This window comes from Capra hircus, chromosome 10 (assembly GCF_001704415.2).
Source record: "Capra hircus breed San Clemente chromosome 10, ASM170441v1, whole genome shotgun sequence".
Lineage (NCBI taxonomy): Eukaryota > Metazoa > Chordata > Mammalia > Artiodactyla > Bovidae > Capra > Capra hircus.
In genome coordinates, this window is record NC_030817.1 from 14,765,274 (window position 1) to 14,786,298 (window position 21,025).

Here is a 21,025-nt window from a genome sequence, read left to right on the forward strand (position 1 = left end):
AGACAGCTGCTCCGTTTTCACTTTCAGTGCATCAACAAACTACTGAGCTATCCACAGTCAAAAATGCACGTGACACACCTAACCCGTTAGCCCCTACGGTGGCTCAGATGGTACAGAATCTGCCTACAATGCTCGTGTGAGACGAGCTCGCCCAGCCGCAGGCTAATGTGTGTGTTCTGAGCACGTTTAAGGGAGGCTGGGCTAAGCTATGATGGTTCAGTAGGTTAGGTGGATCACATGCATTTTTGACTTAGGGTATTTTCAACTTATGATGGGTTTATCAGGATGGAACCCCAAGGTAAACTGAGGAAGAGCTGTTATTATCAGATAACATACCATCAGGCTCGCTGTAATAAAGTCAGAGATCTTACACGTAGTTACAGCTGGGAAGCACCCCAGAGAGGACAACTTCCGATTCTCCGTTATTCCACTGAGAGGAGGGATGCCTATCCAAAGTCAGCCGGCCGATGAGGGACAGATTCGAGAGGTGCACACAGGGCTCTGGACCCCGCCGCACAGGCCACACTCTGCAGTGATGCCCCAAGGGACGTGGACGAAGCGGACACGCTAGCAACAGGCTAGTGTCTCCACATGCAGGAATCACGCCGAAGGGCTAGGAGCAACAGTGAGAGTGACCCAGCTCTCCCGAGCCTCTCGGAACCAACTCCAGGCTCCTGTGTCTCTGGATTCCATCTCTTATGGGAGGCTGGTTCTCTGTTTCAGGAGGGGTCGCTTCCAGCCATATTTTGAAAAGTTACTTTAAAAATTGTGTAGGATAGGAATAATGCTGTAAGAATTAAGACTATGACAATCCTTCAGGACTTTAAATGAGGATAAGTTTCTTATTTTTCCAGTGACTTAAAAAAATCCCAGGAGGGGTGTCCTGACTGGCCTCAGGACAGGGAAGACTCAACAGATTTCCCCACTGAGACTCCATAGGTGAATTTTGAGCAGGAGCAGAGCCTCAGGAATCAACTCAGAGAAGCATGAACGAAAAGGCATGAAGAGGCACTCGTTAAGGACCTCCCTGTAGTAGAAAGATCTTCACTTAATGTGGCTTTAGTTTATCCCAGTAGAAACTACAGTGGTTTTGTCATTTAAAAATTCCATCTGTCAAAGTATCATATCAGATGGAAGAAATCATTGGACTGTATTCTCTTTTCTCCTCCCAACCTACCCAATATAAGACTCTAGAGAACAATGTCAAACCACCCATTTATCTTAAGAGTGCCTGTATCGCCTTGAAGTTCTGAACAGTGAATTTCCACAAGTTCAGTGTCTAATCTCAACATCCCCAAATACCTTGAGTATATGCGTATGAAACCTTTATCAATCGAACATTTACTCTTGATTTCAATGTTTTAAGCAGTTATAAAGCCCAAAGGCCAAATAGTTTTCAAGTAAGTGACTTTTATTTTTCTCTGACGTTTCACAGTCAATTTCTCCAAAACTTCATACTTCCTCAAAAGAATTCACATTTGGTAAAGAAACCTCTACCGTAAAGAATTCATAGCTGGAAAGACACGTCAATATATGCACGAGAGTTACTGTTCTGCCAAAAGAATCAAAGTCAGACAATACCATAATCAATAAAAGCAAAGAGAGTGTAATAAATTACAAATGTCACAAACTCCATTCCCATAACCAATTGAATCAGCAGCTTTTTCTAGATGTGTTTCAACACTGCCAACACCATCTTGCCAAAACTTAAGGGTTGATGTAAGTTAAGAACGGCTTTCAGAAAACAACAGCTTTGTCACAGAACTGCAGATAAGATCGGGTCACGCATCAGAAGACCGTGACTACTTACAGCCGTGAGAAACCAACGCAGGTCCTTCCGGTCAACTCCGAGGTTCCTCCACTTGTCGATCTGGCTTCTGGCCCCACACGTCTGCTAGCCTCAGTGGATGTCTCTTTGGTGGACCAGCTTCTCTACCTGGCTTCATCTGCTTACTCCTCCACTAGGGAAAGAACACCCATGCCAACAGCCTAGAGGGACTCACCACACCAAGTTACAAGACCTGAGAGAAGCCAGGGTGGGCGCTGCTTCTCCCTGCCACTCAGCAACGAGCACTGGTGATGGCTTTCGGTGTCTTTTGCTTGACAGGAGGGAAGTGCAAACCTTCATCTAGGAAGAAGAGCCCAAGATGCGTACGGCTCCACAGGGGAGTTTTCCGATGGCGTAAATTTGGTTCTCAGCAAGTGTGTTCAGATTTTTGACTCAGTAAGACTCATGCCTGGTGCCCAGGCTGTTCTGAATGCACCTGTTTCTATGGCTTTGCTGCCAAACATATTCTGCCAAAAAGGAAGCTTCCTAGCATGGTGTGCAGAGCGGAGCTGCGGTAGCACCACACAGATGGAGGAGAGGCAAAGGGAGTGGGCCAAGAGAAAAAATATTAAAAGCAGCTGAACCTGCTTAAAGACCTATTTGCTCCGATTTCTGAAACTCTTCTGGAAAGCACATGGCAGGTAATTATTCTGCATTGATCAGGAGAGTCTAAGGGAGTTTACCGGGTTGTTTATTTCTAAACTGCATTTGAGAACAAAATGCAGGCAATTCGAAGCCTTGTAATTTTAAAACTATATGAAGAGCTTCTAGCCTTGGAAGAACTTCAAGACCATTTTCCTTGCAGAAAAACTGAAGTTGGTCATACAGGATTTCTTAAGATTTTCAAGAGAATGAATATTTTTAAATGGGAGCATAAGAAATTGGCAACTTTACAACCTAGAAATCTGGTTTACAATGAAGCTGAAAAAGTGTGTAACACCTGCAAGTCCTCATAATACTCTGTTTCTAGATGGACTTCAGAGAACCCACTATACCTTTTTGGCTTTATTGCCAAAATCCAATGCCTAAAAGAAACATGGAAGACTGCTCCACATCACTGTGACATCAGACAAATGAGAACTTTGGATGTGGAAAGAAAATGGATAACAAGAATGTTTTCCAATTTTTTGTAGACTTGTATGTCATAACCTTGCAATGATTTTAATTCAAAGTTAATCAAGCTTAATAATATTTTCTTTCTTCTTTTGTAAAAACAAGAAGGGGAAAAAAGTGGTCGCACAGGGCTGACTTGGATTACACAACTGGAGACCATGAAGCTGTCTTTAAGATTTTCACATATAAAACAGGCTGCATTGTTTCAAAAGGAGAGAGGAAAAAAAGGCATAAATTACTAGAATCTTCCAGCTCCTAACCAAGAGATGCTAGCCGTTTCTCCTTTCTTTAGACTCTATGAGTCAAAAATGCAATTCATCAACTGTAGCTCCAGATGGTCCTAAATCCATTCTATACTTTACAAATCTGAAGTATTTCGCCTACCAGTTTAAGAAAAATCTGGCTTATGATTAAAGTGTAAGAGTTAACAGTGCTACTCTTTCTCTTTGACTTTCAAGTTTAAAAAAACAAAGCTTTAAGTGATTAAGTGCTTGCATCCGAAGAGCAATCTGTGCCAAAGCATTTCAGGTTTCTGCCAAAGGGCACAGGGCCTTGTGGAAGGCAAGCGCCCTCCTCTTACATTTTCGTCTGTGACTGAGGCCTTCAGGGGAAGAACCATGAAGGGCTCCCATGTCACCTGCTCCCTGACTCGACGGGTGCTGCTCTGTGCACTCGTCTGCGTCACTGCACCCTCGATCACGGCTGGTGAATGGGGTGGCGGGGGGTGACAGCCAGCAGGGCCCCGCACGATCACCTCTCACACTCTGCCCCGTGAGCCATCAAACTGCCTGCGGGCTGAGGAAGAGGGGCTCAGGGCACCCAAACCTGAGGTCCTCGCTGGAACAGAGACACAGGTAAACTGTGCATAGGCCACAGGTTAGGACAGCAGCCAGGTCCTGGCGTGCGGCTTCGTAAGTGAACCAACGAACAGTCTGAGTTTAAAAGGAAAAGATCTTATGTAAGCTTTGGGAAACAGGAGTAGGTAACAGTATAAGAGTTAAAAAGAAGCACTCAAGTAACAGGAAAATATGCCTTCGATGTTACATGTCTGGCTGCTCACAGAATGCTTCCAGGTCACTGCCAGAATGACCCGACCCTGACGTTAAAGACGCCTGCAGCCTGGCCCAGGCCTGAGGAGCCCTGCTCTTAGTGGCCTCTATGAACAGCCGGGTCTGCTCCTTGAGCTGGTCGAGTTCCACCTGAGTTGCCTGGTTCTGACGAATCAACTCCTTGGTTTTCAAAGTGATCTCCAGCAAACCGGATTTGTGCAGGACTACCAGGGTATTCTGAAAGCGCCTGTGCTTGCTCTGCCGCTGCTCTGGAAAGCCATCTGGGCTGCGGCAGAAGTGCTCGGCGGCCCACAGAGTGGAGCTGTAACTGGCCGCAGGCGGGGATAGCGGGGAGCTGCTCTCCATCCCGTGCAGGGTACTGTCGGACGCGCAGACGGGGCTGGCGGGGGAGGCAAAGGTCAGGCTGGGAGCTTTAGCCACGTGGCTGCTGGATACTGGCTGCAGAGTCTGTGGACTGCCACCCGCCACCAGGGAGGGCACGCCCTGCAGAGCCGAGTCCTCGGCAAGCTTGGCGCCAAGGGGCACAGGGGTCGGGGGCTGTGGGGGGCCAGCACCAGTCTTGGTTGGCTCGCGAGCAGACAGGCCAGGCCCCAGTCTCTCAGTACAGACCTTCTTCTGCATGCCGCCGTCTCCTCGTTCTTCTGCGCTGTGAGAAGGGCCCCTTTTGCCAGGGTGAGGGGCTATTTTGGTGTAAGAATTGAGAATGGGCAAGTAGTTCCTGGAGTCCGACTTTTTCTCACCAGCGTGACACGGGCTGACAGGAGGCGGGACGGGCGGATGAAGGAATAAGAGCTGTGGCTGGGCAGAGATCACTTCAAAGGAGGGCTGCACAGTCCACGACTGGAGCTGGGAGGAGCTGCTGCCCTGCAGACACAGGGAAAGAGTGGCAAACCGCTCGTTACCCGCGGCTGTCCGTGGGGCAAAGCAAATACCCAGATGGACGGACAGAGCTTCCCACACACAGGGCAGCCCTTCTTGATAAGACTCGAGATGAAAGTGGCTTCAATATTCACTTGGGTCTGATATCATAGATTTTCTTTCTTAAGGGAAAACTGGAGGAAATGGCTATCTTTATTCAAGTGCTGTCACTCAAGAAAAAGAAAAGTGTAGGTAGGTGGAGTAATGACATAGTCAAGGTCACAACTGAGGCAATAAAAGTACGGATGGTACGATTTGCTGGCATAAATTAAATCGTGCTTGTCTCAATACCACCATGTGACTTTACACCAAAGTCAAGTCTTCCTTTAGTTACTTGTGGAATCTCTCTTACGTGAAATCCACTTTCGACTAAAAAGTTACGTATTTTTTAAGAAGTTCCCTACTGTCAGGAGGCCACAGGTCCGCTTCTATGGCAGTGACCCTCACCAACCACAAAGCTCTGCCAGGCAGCAACAGCCGCCACCTGGTGCTTCCACACTGTGACTTTACATGGCTGTCTCAGTATTCTCCTGTCTTTGAGCCCGGCTAGGAAGCACAGCTCTCTTCACTGAAATGAGGAGACTTGAGAATAAAGTAATAAACACCTGAGGCCAGGCAGAGAGAGCCCTGACAGAGGCTCTCCCCCTTGGTGGAGTCACATGATTTATCTGCGGAAAGTGATGGACCCTGCTCCCTCGTGGGCACCTGATTTGCACACATTTCAGCTCCTTAGATACCTGGTTAGGAACTCCTAGCCAAGTTCAACTACATTTCATCTCCTGTGCAAAGGGTGGGATGACCTGGAAAGTCCATTCTGGAGTCCTCCTGGTATTCAAATATACTGAGAGGTGCTACAATAACAAGCAAGCAATGCGGGGCCCAGCAACCACACTCCCCCAGCAGAGGAGATACAGAAATCAGGAGTCTTTCAAAGAAGAGATCAGCCCAGTGCAGCTCAGCCAAAAGCAAAACTTCAGGCTGTTCCCTTGGTCAATCACACCACAGGGGTTGACCTCCAAGGCAAACAGACCCAGAAAATACCCAATTCATTGCTCTCCCAAGGTTACTCTTTCTAGTGCTGCTGTTATGCCCACTGATTTAGTCTGTTTGTCCCAATTATTAGATTTGTACAAGGTCACCACTCTTGTTGAAATCATCTAAGGGAATACCAGACAAGATTTTAGACTTGCACAGGATCTCAGAATCATTTCACATAAGGCCTCATGTTAAAGATGAGGAAACTGAAGTCCACAGTGAGGAAATAATTTGTGTGTAAGAAGACACTGACAGAACTGGAATCAGACTCACAAGAGAAAAATACCTAAAACCAAGAAGCAATAATTAAGACACTATATAATAAGTAAAGATTTTTAAAATTTGGAATGTGGTGGAATTCTAGCATATGTGAAAACACAAAACTCCTAGACCGCTCCATCAGGTCATTCTGCCCCCAAGCCTCCTGTCTTCTGATCAAGCCTTCCCAGTGGGTCTTTATCCTGAAGACGACGGCTCTGCTGGGCCCGCCTCCTCACCAGCAACTTTGGGCTGTTCTCTGCCTTCCGGAACTACCACAACACCCACAACAAAAAAACACAGATGCCTAAGGAAGAGTGGCAAGGGGGCTGGAGAGGAAGGCAGCGAGGAAAGAGCAGGAGGCAGGAGTCCTAAGGAGCACTGGTGGGGCCTGAACAACCTCATCTGGGCTCCATTTCATATCTTTATTCTCAAATCTCCTCGTCTCAGCGAGGAGAGACGTGCTTCCAGCTGAGATATGATTTGTCAAAGCAAATGTCTTCAAATTCTTTTTCCAAACTCACCAGGTTGCCTTGTTGAGAATCAGTTTGAGTTGCTCAGCAATAACTAGGTAAGAGTTAAGACATCAGGATTTCCTGTCAGGCTACAGCCATGTTCTTCCACCTAAGGTGGGAAGGTTACCTACACACAGCCAGATTGCAAACTTCACTAGCTTCAAACAGCCTCATTAACAGAACCACGAGAGGACTAGTCTGTTTCAGGGCAAAGCAGGATAAGGTTACATGTTCTTTTAACTAAGTTCATACGACTGAGTTCTCTGACTCAAACACTGGGGTTAAGCTTAGATTTTCTACCTAAATCTTTTCTTTCATATCTAGGTAATAACCACATAATTTGCATAGTTATGTAATAAAACCTAAAACAAGGTACTATTCAATTCTATGGCAATGCTGTGTGGAATCTGCTGGTAGAGTCATATCTATACCAAAGAGTTGCTTTTTCGCTAATGACATAGCTCTGGCTGATTACTAAGAAAATGCTCAGAATATAATGTGAGAAACAGGGAAATTGCCTCTACTTCTCAAATACTTCTCAAAGTCCCCAGGGAAATTCAAACTAAAAAAAAGAGCCTCTTGCTTCAACCCTAAACTCTGTCATATCTTAGATGTACTATGGAAGTTAGGACATTTCTGCTTGGTTCCTTTAAACATGACTAAGATATTCCAGACACCTTTGGACAAATGAGGGGTGCAGTCTTACTGTCTGGAAAATGAGAATACATGTCCTGACTCTTGTACTCCTTTTTTCAATCCAGGTCAGTAGCTAAAAGGCCGCACCCTCTTCCCAGGAGAGCAGCACGTGTTGGTGTGGTTTCTGGTGGTCTGCCTCTCAAACCCCTCCTTGGCAGAAAGAAACTCTATACACAGGAAGCTCAGGAACTCGAGTGTGCAAAGAAGTGATGAGTGCGCAGTCCTCCTCACCTGTTTGACCAGCACATTCTTCATAACCACCATGGGGGACAGTGTCGGGAAGGCTCCATTCGCGGGCTTGGAGCTTGGCCTTGGCCTGTCCTCTCGGCTCCAGCCTAAGGCGCTCAGCATGTCCTCGGACTCCATCTGCTCGGCCGAGCTCAGGCATTCTGAGCTCCCATCTGCTGGGCAGAGAAACAGTCAGTTCACTCAGGCTCCCAACCAGTCCTACTGGGGAGCCACGGACGCCCTGAAATCGAATAGAACATTTGTGATCCATGCTTTTGAGACTTCTTCCAGCATGTCTAGCTTTCATGGGATCCTCAATGGGATGCATAATTCTCTCTCCCACCCCAGGAGATTAAGGATCACCGCACTAGGACGGCAGACTTCCGATCTAACTCTCTCATAGACAACAGCCAGCATCAATTAGGGTTCACGTGAAAGTAACCACCACCAGTCTACAGAAGTGAGTAAAGGCTTCAAAGTTAGCTGATTACTTTTAAGAATCTGTGGTTGAAAAGGGAGAGGCGTGGGCATGGAACCTGAGAAAAGATGAAGATCTTTAGAGGCTCTAGGCACCACATGATATAACAACAACAAAAACAAGTAACAATAAAACCCCAAGACTTACCACTTCGCTGAAACTAAAACAGATGCCTCCTAAGTTTCCTAATTGCAAAAGCCTGGATAAGTTCATCAAGTTGAGGCTTACGATGTCTTCCTTTGTTTTCCTCTTCCACCCAGTTAAGCACCTCCTTTGTTAGTGTCCTGAATGCATGCTGAGTGTGCCTACTGGGGATCCTGTACAACGGGTGATGGAAAGATTCTCTCCACAGCCAAGAAAAGAAGGTTGCTCTACGTGACATCCATAAAGAAAGGACTTAATTAGTTCCTTGCTGGAGTAAACCAAGAGACTGCCAGAAAGGAGGCTGGGAATACCCTAGATGCTCGTCAAAAATCTCAGTGTCGTCTGGATGAGGCGAGATTGGAATGTGACTATAATTTAGAAGAGTGCAACTGTCAACACTTGCCTTTAATCAGATTCTCCAGAGATGCGTTTCAGAAATTATGGGTCTTGGGGCCTTCCCCTCAATCTATGGAATTGATTTAGCTGGTGTCCAGGCACACGTACTTTCACAAAGCACAAGTAATCCAGATGTGCACCTTTAGTTAAGAGCTATTGGGCCAGAAACAAAGAACTTCAGAAGAAAAGTACGTACCTAGTACATGTATCTTGTTTTCTACGCAAATGCCATTCTGCATGAAAAGGAAACCAGGGCTCCTTGGAGAAATAGCTGATGTCTTTGGCAGGGAAGTCTAGACATCTTACTGTCCCAGAAAGCAAGGAAGTGCTCAAACACAAATGCGAGACACGTCAAAGACATAGGTGCCATCTAGAAGGGACCCCCACTGACCCAATGTGGGACAACCTGGTATCAGAAAGAATACTGATAATGGGTTGACAAACCAAATCAGAAAAGAATTCCGTGAATCCACAGTGATGCTCAAAAAAGGGGGCCGAGAAGTGTTTCCTTAAAGAAGATCAACAGCTAATAACATGTAAAGGAATGATAGAATTAGATCACCATTTTTCAAACCACAAATTTAATAACTGGTTCAGGTAAGCATCATCAGTGGATGCAAAAACCACTGGTCAAGAGGTTGTTGGCAAACAGGAGACTCACACAATCTTAAAGTATCATCCCATAAACTGCTTATTAATTACAAAGAGAAAGGAGGACTTTCATAATAAAGAAATCTGGTCTACAATTACTCCCTTAATCAGAGCACCACCAAGAATAAGACAAACCTAGGAGTCACCTCATGTGTTGCAATGAGAGGATATAACATCAAAAATTTAGTTTTCTATTTTAAAAATGTTTATTCTGTTTCTAATACTGGGGAAGCTACCAGAGAAGTCCAGTGTGAAACATCCTACAAAACAACACGCCTAACTCATTTAAAGATATCGATTTCACGAAAAAAAAAAAAAAGAAAGGGAAGACAAGGGAACTGTTCTAGACTAAGAGCGAAAAGACAGGACAATGAAATGAAATGCACAACCTTCAACTGAGTTCTGAACCCACAACAAGCAAATATACAAAAAAGACTAACAGTTATAAAGGACACTATTGAGACAATGCGAAAAATCTAAATACGGACTGTAGCTAATTAATAACTGCCGATTACATCACATCCCAAGGAACTGAAAGGATAACTCCAGCAGGGATGACACCATTGGCACCTGGCCCAGAAGTGGCTGGAGGCCTTCACTGGGACCACCGTCTGGGGCATACGAGTCTGAGTATTTTTAAGACTGCCTTATGTCTGAACAGCACAAAACTTAAGGCACTGCTGCATTGAGAATAGGAAACTTTCAGAAAAACTACCCAGACTGTGCAACATGCTACAAAACAGCTGGCCTGATGGAGCTGAAGTTGTCAGAGGAAGTACCAAAATGGCCACAGTATTGAGAATAACAGGAGGTGGGATTATGGTTAATATTTATTTTCTTCTCTGCATGTACCTAAACTTCTAAGCTTCTACAATGAGCATATATTACCTTCATGATATTAAAAAAAAGAAAAAACCCAATATGATATTAAGACAGAGAAGGCAATGGCACCCCACTCCAGTACTCTCGCCTGGAAAATCCCATGGACGGAGAAGCCTGGTGGGCTGCAGTCCATGGGGTCGCGAAGAGTCGGACACGACTGAGCGACTTCACTTTCAATTTTTACTTTCATGCACTGGAGAAGGAAATGGCACCCACTCCAGTGTTCTTGCCTAGAGAATCCCAGGGATGGGGGAGCCTGGTGGGCTGCTGTCTATGGGGTCACACAGAGCCGGACACGACTGAAGCGACTTAGCAGCAGCAGCAACAGCAGCAGGCTTGCAAAGTTTCCCAAACCTGTTTGATCACAGGCATCACCAGAGACACTTGTAAAAATAGGAAACCCACACTCTAGGCCCTCCCCGCAGACCCTCGATGTCACAATCTCCAGGAGAGGGGCCTGGTGTTTCTAAACAAATGCCTCAGAAAGGCCTTATGATGAGGCAAGCTTGAGAAACAATGGGAAAAAACTGAGAAGGAAAACCCAAAGAGCTAGACGCTGGCCCTAACTTTCCTGAACTGTACTTATTCTAATCCCTGACCTGGTGCTCTGCTCCTCTCAGATCAACAATCTATTGATAACCTGGCTTCCCCTGCAGCTTCATAATTTACAAATCTAAGGGTGAGAGAGTTCAGGGTTCCTAAGAGCTGCATTTCTCACTATAAATTCATAAATCGACAAGATGGACTGATTAGTCTCTGTGGGCTGAAAAATAGAAATCTTCCTCCAGGAGAGGGCTCCGCTCTCGGGATGCCGGCCCAGGCCGAATCCCCTGGCATCACCTCTCTGCATCCCCTGGGCCAAAAATGTCGCCACTCAAGCCGTATTTAAGCCACTTCTCTCAGACCTGGAGATTTAAAAAAGCCTCAGCACAAAATTAAAAGATTTACTGGGTATGCAGCTAGTTCTTTCAGAAAAAATAGTAAGGAAAATTGTCCTGCTTTCTCGTCTCTAATAGGTACTCAGGTTTGGAATGGGGCCAGGAGACTCACAGACCAAACACAAAGAGCAAACACTGGCAGGGATGGGCTGTCAGGAGGAAATGTTTTTAAACATAACAAAATACTTTCTTAGAAAAAAGATATCTTAACAAATTATATACTGCTGCTGCTGCTGCTAAGTCGCTTCAGTCGTGTCCGACTCTGTGCGACCCCACTACCTTTGCTTAATTTGTTTTATGTGGTGACAACATGCAGTTTTTTTTCCAATGTGATTATTGGAATGCAGTTTAACTGCAATATAACTATTCCTGTGAGAAAGGAGGAAAGACAACAGAATTATGAGTATTTTATATCTTTTCTCCCATAACCACTTCCCACAGTGGGGAAACATGTAAGATTTGAAGTTGAGAGTCTGAGCTGAAAAAAGACATCAAACTGTCCTTGAGAACTAACCCCACTGTGACTCTGATGAATACCCTGCCATGTGGCAACAGAACTACCATTTTAAGAGACCAGAGAGCCATTCATTTCTCCTGTGGGTGAAATCTTCCCATCCTTATCACACAAATGAGTTTTACGGAGGACATTTTTCAGGCAAATCATTCACTACAGTGTAGAAAGGATAAGGTAATTTTAACCTGAAAATCCAGAGTCCTTATCTGACTCAGCTGCCAGGCCGAGCTGACGAGACGCCTTTTTCATCTCTGAGCCCTTGCTTGGTTTGGCTGACAGCCTTCGAGAGCCCTCTCTGGACGGGTTCTTCCTCTCCATGTTTTACTGGGCTGCGAGGGGACACATCAGTACTCTTTTCATCTGGACTGCCCTGTGAAAAAACAACAGTTACGTAAGAAGCCACTGCCTGGAGAGCTAGGACAGGTGAACCAGCAGAGTAAAGTCGGGGCAAAGGACACGGGCCTCGCCCACGTCCTCAGCCGGCACGTTCTCAGAGGTCTCAGCAGACAAAGGCTACACGTTTACTCAGCAGGAGAATGGTTTCCATCCAAAGGCAGGCTCACTGTCCTCTCCCTGCCCTCTAATTCCATTACAAATGCAAAGCACACAGACCATTCAGTGGAAGCTTTGTAAACTGCTAACAAAGGCACATTTGATTAGCTCTCTGGAATGCTCCCTGAGGGAGAAGAAGAGAGGAGAGGGGATGCCCACCTCAGACCAGGCCTGCTTCCCAGGATACCTCCGCAGGCCCGAGACTTTCTGCCACCTCCCCGAGTGTAGTTCTCAAATTAGAGGAGGTAGTGAACAGATCAAAAAACAACTCCTTATATATGCATGCCACATTCTGGCTTAGAAAGTGCGTCTATGCACACAGAAAACCAGATACACAGTGCTTTGATCCACAAACACCCATAACATTATTGATGTTAAGATTATCTCATTTGAGCCTCAAAACATCCTTCTCAGTTGTTATCCCATTTTACAGAGGAGGAAGTTGAGGCTCAGATAAGTTATATTCAGTCATTTAAAAATATTTCCTTGTATATTTTTGAGATTAGTTGTTTGTCAGTTGTTTCATTTGCTATTATTTTCTCCCATTCAGAAGGCTGTCTTTTCACCTTGCTTATATTTTCCTTTGTTGTACAGAAGCTTTTAATTTTAATTAGATCCCATTTGTTTATTTTTGCTTTTATTTCCAGAATTCTGGGAGGTGGATCATAGAGGATCCTGCTGTGATTTATGTCTGAGAGTGTTTTGCCTATGTTCTCCTCTAGGAGTTTTATAGTTTCTGATCTTACATTTAGATCTTTAATCCATTTTGAGTTTATTTTTGTGTGCGGTGTTAGAAAGTGATCTAGTTTCATTCTTTTACAAGTGGTTGACCAGTTTTCCCAGCACCACTTGTTAAAGAGATTGTCTTTACTCCATTGTATATATGGAATTTAGGAAGATGGCAATGACGACCCTGTATGCAAGACAGGAAAAAAGACACAGATGTGTATAACGGACTTTTGGACTCAGAGGGAGAGGGAGAGGGTGGGATGATTTGGGAGAATGGGAATTCTAACTTGTATACTGTCATGTAAGAATTGAATCGCCAGTCCATGTCTGACGTAGGGTGCAGCTTGCTTGGGGCAGGTGCATGGGGATGACCCAGAGAGATGTTGTGGGGAGGGAGGTGGGAGGGGGGTTCATGTTTGGGAACGCATGTAAGAATTAAAGATTTTAAAATTTAAAAAAAAATAAAAAAATTAAAAAAAAAAAAAAAATTTCCTGAGTGCCTGTTGTGAGCTAGGCAGGGTGCTAGTGGGGGGTACAGAGTGAATCAGATAGACCTGCTTCCCCTCTCCCTTGAGAGACGCCTAGATTTGACCCAGTAACACACAGCTAGTTCAAAGCAGATCCAGAACTAGGTTAACAGCACAAACTGTGAGACCAATGAGCCCTTTCAAGATATTTTAACAGGGCCCTCTGAACAGTCAGGGCTTCCATGGTGGCTCAGATGCTACGGAATCTGCCTCCAATGCAGGAGACCTGGGTTTGATCCCCAGGTCGGGAAGATCCCCTGGAGAAGGGAATGGCAACCCACTCCAATATTCTGGCCTGGAGAATTTCATGAATAGAGGAGCCTGGCGGGTTACAGACCACGGGGTTGCAAAGAGTCAGACACACGCTTCAGCGACGAACACTTTCACTTTCTTTTCTGAACAGCCAAGGGATGGCAGCTGGAAAGGCGGCACAGTCAGAACACAAGGATACTGCAGGGATAAAGAGAACAGCGGACCAACAGGTAAAACAGCAATAACAACGCAACTGGAAGAGTGCTCCAATCTGAACGTCTGTGTCCCCCCAGAATTCATATATGGAATCTTAATCCCCCAAGATGACGGTGTTAGGAGGTGGGGCTTAGGTAATGAGAGCTTCACCTCATGGGGTGAGTGCCTTAGGCTCCAGAGAGGTCCCCAGCCCCTTGCACCACAGTCAGTGAGAAGTCTGTGACCCAAAAGAGGGCTGTCCCTCGACCATGCTGGCACCCTAAGCTTGGACTTTCAGCTTCCAGAACTGGGAGAAATAAATTTCTGTGGTTTATAAGCTACACGGTCTGTGGTGTTTTGTCATGACAAAATGGACCGAGGTAGTACGTTTAAGCTATACCTGGAGGCATTCTTATTCACGATTCATTTTCGACTCCATCTGTTCGTCCTTCTAAGTAGAGAGAAACATGGGGCCCCTGTCAGACAGCTGCGTATCTGAAAACACCCTGAAAATGCCGAGTGTGAACGTTTCTGCTAATACAGGATCTAGTGAAGAACATCAACCACTCCAGAAGCAGCGGAGGGACTGGAAATAAATTAAATAGAAGCCAAGGATGCTTACAGGCATCCTTGAACAGCTCTCTTGCTCTTTTGCATACAGTGTAAGTGGACTAAAGGGAATGCACACTGATCAGAATGAGACTGAATTAAACACAATTCCCAGTAAAAATCAGCCTGTACCATACCTAACTCATTCAAGATGAGTAGCTTCCCCATTCAGGCCACGCCACGCTGAGCACTCTTTGATGGAGCACACTTAGTACCATGTGCATGAAAGGAAACGGCCCTGTCACACCTCTTGTTAAAAAAAAGACAGCGCTAAGTCGTGTCCGACTCCTGTGATCCCATGGACTGTAGCCCACCAGGCTCCTCTGTCCATGGGATTCTCCAGGCAAGAATACTAGAGTGGGTTGCCATTTCCTTCTCTAGGGGATCTTCCCAACCCAGGGATCGAACCCGGGTCTCCCGCACCGCAGGCCCTGTCACACCTCTCATGGCACGCCACGTGTGTGCATGCCTCTCCATTTGACAGCAAGGAAGTCTGACAGCATGGACCAGTCAGTTTAAAAAGCAAAATAAAATGCAAAACTGTTCTCTAATTAAATCTGGATCCTTTTGTATGAAACCCAACAAATGTACACTGCTGTCTGAAACTGAACAGAGGGCTTCTTCAAAAACGGCAGCAGCTCTCCCTGGTGGATGGGCCATCAGACTAAATTCAAGCCTGAACCTGCTACTGATTTAGATTGGGAAGGTAGCTCATGGCAGTTGCAACTAATTCAGAACTTGACAAAGTTTCACATTATCTTATGAAATGGATTATTTTACAGGCATTTGAGATAAAGCATCCCAACTTTTTCCACAATCCTTGCAACAAGACAAGGAACAAGGTCTGGCTACTGCTATTAAGCTGCAGTCAATGGAGCTACAGAAAATACACAGGAATTTATCCGGCTCGTCTGAGAATTTTCAGGACAATACTGATTGTGGGGTCAAAATGCTAAAATGTGGACATTGAAAGGAGAACAGATGCAAAAATTTTAGATTCTGGGGAACTGGTGGCAATTAGAGACTGCATAATCTACTTCAGAATAATACAGTGACTGCTTCCGATGTGGAAGTGCTAAAAATATGAAAGCCTCTGTCCTAAGTAAAATTCTCTTTCAGCAGTCTCAGTGTCCAGGAGAAGTTCAAGTGGGCATCAGAACAAAGGGCTACGTGCCATCCAACCTTTCCTCCGAGAGAGGCGCTTCCCTCCCGGGAGTGGCGCTGAAGATGTCAGTTAGCCAGTGAACAACAGACCCGTTCATATACAGCACAGATGGGGCCCCCGACCAGAGAGATGGTGCCCTCAAACCCAGGACCACGCCGATAGCAAAGTCTGAAAACTTCAAGAAGATTATGTTCCTGGTCGGTATCATTTTACAATAAGGTCAGATGCTCATAAACCGACCAGGGGTTGAAGATGGGTTACCAAGCTCATACCCACTGCACGATCTCTGACTCCTGGCACAGACTGGAAACCACGACAACTGTCTTACCCACATCTCAGATCCTCATGAGCCTAACTCTGCATTAGAAGGACTCTGAGCTAAGCTTGAATTGACCTGAAAAAGGCCTCTTATAAGCGCACATGTAACACAAGGTCCAAAAGGTTCCCAGAGAGAGCAGTACACACTAAAACTCACAACAGAAAGTGAACCAATGTATCTAGAGGTTTACATCAATAGGCGTAAGACAAAAAATTCTAACAAGCAAGGCACAGCACTTGGTTCTTCTATTTATGCACTTCTTACATTAGAGTCTAATTATCTGTTCATCTCTTCAACCTCAAGGGTTGAGTTTTCACCTCTGCAACCTCAGCCCCTAACAATTCATGTGTGGGGTATACTCACAGAATAATAAATCCCAACAAACCTCTGTCCTGCCGAGTCTCAGGACAGGTCTAACAGCTTAGCTGTCACCAAAACACCTGAACAGCTTGAAGGTCAGGAGTCTGCATTTCCTGGTCACCTCAAGATTTAATGTCTAGGTCTGGTCTCCTGCAGGAAACAGGTATTTCATCCACGCCTCATTTTAAGCCACCCCTCATTTTACCTTTAAATCCAGCAGCCAAACTAAAGGTTGGTCTAATCCACAATCTCTATGGAGATTCAGGCTTCTGATAAAAAGGAGGCCCAAGGTACACAAGGGAAGGATCTGAAAAGCTGCCTGCAGATCCCTCTGTAATAGACAACTTGGCAACTTTCCTGAGAGCTCAAGTTCCCTTTAAAATGTGTCACGTGTATAACAGGCATGCACAGATAGAGGTGTGAGGTGAAAGCCCGAGCAGAGGCTTAAATACAATAAAGATCCACGGCCAGAGAAAATTAAGACTTTACCACCCCGAAGCCATGAGTAATCCCAGTTGGAATTATAAATGCATTACTAGGCTTTCCTCTGAAGTCATTTTCTCTTGGTCTGCATTTTCAGAGATACCAATCTGGGGGGAATGTCTGTGGGTTTTAACAAAGGAGAAAAAAAAAACAACCATCCACCTACACCTCTAATACTCCTCTTCCCTTTCACAACCATTTGCACACTTCAATTTGACTGTAAATTCTGGTCAAAGATCCTGAACCCGGATTCCATACAAATGTCCTCTGTTTGGAACCAGGTATGTATGGCTTACTCATTTTGCTCTTTCAACGGTTAGATGAGACTGGCGAACTTCCTCAAACCCTCCTGCCTGGAGAAGAGTTCGCAGTTAACAGTGCGCACCACCCCTCCCCATTCGCACCAGCCCACGATACATCTGTGCCAGACAGCAGGAGCGCCCTCCAGGCACCCACCAGCCTGCCGGCTCAGCAGGGCAGAACTGGGCAGACCCTTGGACTGTGCTGTGACTGGCATGCCACCAACCTGCCAGGGCAAAAGCCCAGGCCATGCAGTACTGCCAGGACTTGGGCAATCACACGGAGCCTGGCTGCGGCCTGGTGCCCTGGGGCCTGGATGGCTCGGAGGTCCCCTGAACCCACCCACCGTCAACCACTCACTCCGTACTTGGCAGTGGCCACCTTCTCGGCCACCTCCCCACCCCCTGGCACCACGCCTGGTACAAGCTGGTCACCCGGGGGGGGGGGGGAAGTACCAGCAAAGTGGGTGACAGCGAGTCTCTGGAAAAAGACAGCACACCTGTGCCCCGGGTCCAGAACTGGGCGCTACCCACCCGCGCCCCCACCCCACAACCCCAAACCGGGTCGGGGGGCGGGCAGGACCCTCACAGGGTTACCAGCGCTACTTGGTCCCCACACACAGACCCCTCCTCACCCGTGACCTCCTCTCCCACGCGGTTCTGACCCTCGCAACAAAACCAACCGACTAAACGGAGCAGGGAGCATCACCCCTTGCTCCATCACCCCCAGCTTCCACCATCTGGCCCTCGGCACCCCGAAAGTGCCCGCTCTCCGTCTTTCCTGTTCCCTCCTCCTCTTCCTTGCGCCCGCTTCCTCTCCGCCGGCTCCTCAACCAAACCCCTTTCCCCTGTCCCCGCAGCCCTCCGTCGCTCACCTAGGACCGGGGTCGCAGCTCCACAAGCGGACGACCCGTGGGTACGGCGGCGCATGCGCGAGCCCGGCCCCGCGGCTCCATGACAACCTCGTCGTCGTCGTCGTCGCGTCTCAAGCAATCCCCCCTCTCGGCCCCCCGCCCATTTCTCCTCCCCGCTCCCGCCGCCTCCGCGACGGCTTTCGCCAGTCACGTGACGCGGCTCGGATGACCCGGCACCACCGAGACTGCTCGCTGTTCTCCTAGAAGGGCCCTTGGAGGCGCCCGCTCTTCCAGTCTCAGCCGGAAGACGACGCCGGCACGTAGTCCTCAGGGAACGGGGGGCGGGCGTCCCCTCAGAGGTCGGCGCTCTCTCCGCGGAAGGCGGCCATCTCTATGGTTAGTAGTTCCTCAGACCGAACCGCCATTTTGTACGGGGACCTTTTGCTACAGGAGCTGCTGTGGAGCGGGCGTGGGGCGCGGTTCTGAGGCGGGGTCTGGAGAACCCGGGGCGGGTCGGCTTCTAGCAGACAAGGCCGGAGGCGTGATTCTTCTGAGGGCGTGGATGGAAGTCAGCCCGAGGAGACCGCTCTCTCGGTTTGTACCCCGAGACGCCGTCGGCGTTGGGGACCGGGACGAGCCATAGGCTGACTTGCCCTCAGGCCCGAGCGGAAGCAGCTGGGCAGCTTCGCCTGGTCTCGGCCCGAAGGAGGCTTGCCCGGACCGCGCCCCCACCGCCCCCAGCACTGTTTATCTTGTTTCCGAGCCTGTCGCGGCTTCGGTTTGCCTTCCTTACCTCCAGACAGTGCTTCACGTGGCAGGGACACAATCAGTATTTTTTGACGGGTGATTTCATGTCATATGATGTATGACTCATTGTGCGACTGGCCGAAATGTTGAGTTTCAAATGGATCCTGTTTCTCAGGCCAGTTCTCGAAGTGTCACCACGAACAACGTGTTATGAGCTAAACAAAAAAAAAAAAAAAAGGGGGGGGGGTGTTGCGATCAGTTGAAGTTCCGATGCATTGAATCAGTGAAGGTTACCTCCTAAATTAGGAAAAGTTATTTTACAGTTGGAAAAGGGGACACAGATGAATTTGAAGATTGCCACCGGTAGAGGCAAGTTCTGCAGCTGCCGTGTCCAGTAGGGTAGCCACTAATCACAAGGGGGTACTGAAACTGATTAAATGAAATGAAAAAGTGGGGTTTCTTTTTTCATTCGGGCTGTGCACATTTCATGTCCTCAGCAACCACGTGTAGCTAATGGTTACTTGGTTGTGCAGCGCATTGATTACCAGCATCCTGGAAAGTTAGCGTTGGATCTGGAAGATGGGTAGGGGAAATTCGCCCTCTGTTGGTAATCTAAGCCTTGCAGAGTCATAGGTAATCCCATTAGTCCTCCAGACACAGATAATGCTAATGCATTACCAGACGTAAATGTATTTATTAGCATAAGCTCTACCAACAAATAATTGAGTCCCTGCAGCATATATGGCTTTTGTTTAGGTTATGGAAGGACTGTTAACAATTATCAAGTAATGAAGAGCCAGGCAGCTTTGTATGTATTCTCTTACATGTGTGTGTGTGAGAGAGAGTTCTGTCACTGAGTTGTGTCTGACTTCTTTGTGACCCCATGGACTGTAGCTGTGAGACTCCTTTGTCCATGGGATTGTCCAGGCAAGAATACTGGAGTGGGTAGCCATTTCCTTCTCCAGGGGATCTTCCCCACCCAGAGACTGAACCCTGGTCTCGTGCATCGCAGGCAGATTCTTTGCCATCTAAGCCACCAGTGAAGCCCATTCTCTTAGATGTCTGTACAAGTTGATGAGGTCGCTGTTTATTAATGTTTCCATTTTTTAGATGAAGGCACTGAAGCTTTTGTCCATGATGACAGAGCTCCTAAGCCCTGGATCTAAACCATTAGGCCATACTGCCTCTTCTGGAGGCAGAATAAAACAGTGTCTGCCCTCAAATACCTTAGAATCTGATACAGGAAATACAGATATGTTTTAATAAGTTGTATGAGAGAGAGAATTGCCAGTGGATTCTGAACAAAATCTAATAAAATCAAAGGAAAAATAATCTGCTTGTTTTCTGCTGTTGAAAGAGACCAGGAGGTAAAGCTTTAAGAAGGTCAGGTAAAAGTAGGATATCCAGTAATGGAAGTGGCTGAGAGCAGAGTGCGTACCAGCCAAAAGAGAAAGGGTGAAATAAGCAAAGGTGTGACGGTTATTTTAATCCTCCACAAGCGCAAATAAGTCCTACTTCCCTGGTTTCACCTATCTAATGACCATGCTGTATCAGTCATTTGAACTTCAAAAACAGATTTGGTAGTGGAACCAAATGAATCCGACTAATTTACTGATAGGCATAATTTTAATTGAGCTACTGTATGGTTCTATTGTATATAATTAGATACACAGAATAATCAATTCATGAAAATGGATAATGAATCTTTTATAGTGCCTAACCAATGTAAAATTTTTTCTTTCTTTGCTGATTCACCAGGGTTTGCAAATCAGCATCCTCTGATGACAGTTTCCTATCAAAGTGCCATGAGTTCTTTTCATCTTTGTCATCACACTCAGGGTTCTGTGATGGAGAGTGGTTTTCCAAGCACCATCTCTTGTTGCTGTGGAATCCTTTCCAATTTGAGTCCTCAGTACCAGTCCTGTGTTAAGACTCATTCTGCCACCACCACTGCCAGCAGGGGGAGACTTACTCCTTGAAATGCTACACTTAGGGGTTTGCAAAAAGGCTTCTTTTCCTTTCTTCCCTCACAGAGTGCCTGCCGCACATTGGAGGTCAGGAACTGCACCTCTGCTCAGCCTTCTCCCAGACCACGTGAGGATTTGAGTTTTCAGTCCTACACAGTGTGCCGCGAAGAGTTAACTTTGTGCTGAGTTTTATTTGAAGATATTTTCAAGTATCCAATCTAGTATATAATTTGCAATATAAGTAATTCTTTAATACTTACTTTAATGAAGTTGAATTTAAAATTAAAGTTATTTAAAATTAAT

The 21,025-nt window shown here is 46.5% G+C and overlaps 1 protein-coding gene across 1 annotated transcript; it reads right to left on the bottom strand.

Annotated features, from left to right (window-relative positions):
• CIPC (CLOCK interacting pacemaker) lies at positions 1,391-18,215 on the bottom strand. Its single transcript, XM_018053926.1, has 4 exons — positions 18,030-18,215; positions 11,850-12,034; positions 7,665-7,834; positions 1,391-4,875 (listed from the first exon to the last, which is right to left on the bottom strand). Exons 2-4 carry the CDS (start codon positions 11,980-11,982, stop codon positions 3,982-3,984), a joined length of 1,197 nt encoding a protein of 398 aa, XP_017909415.1. The 5' UTR covers positions 11,983-12,034; positions 18,030-18,215; the 3' UTR covers positions 1,391-3,981.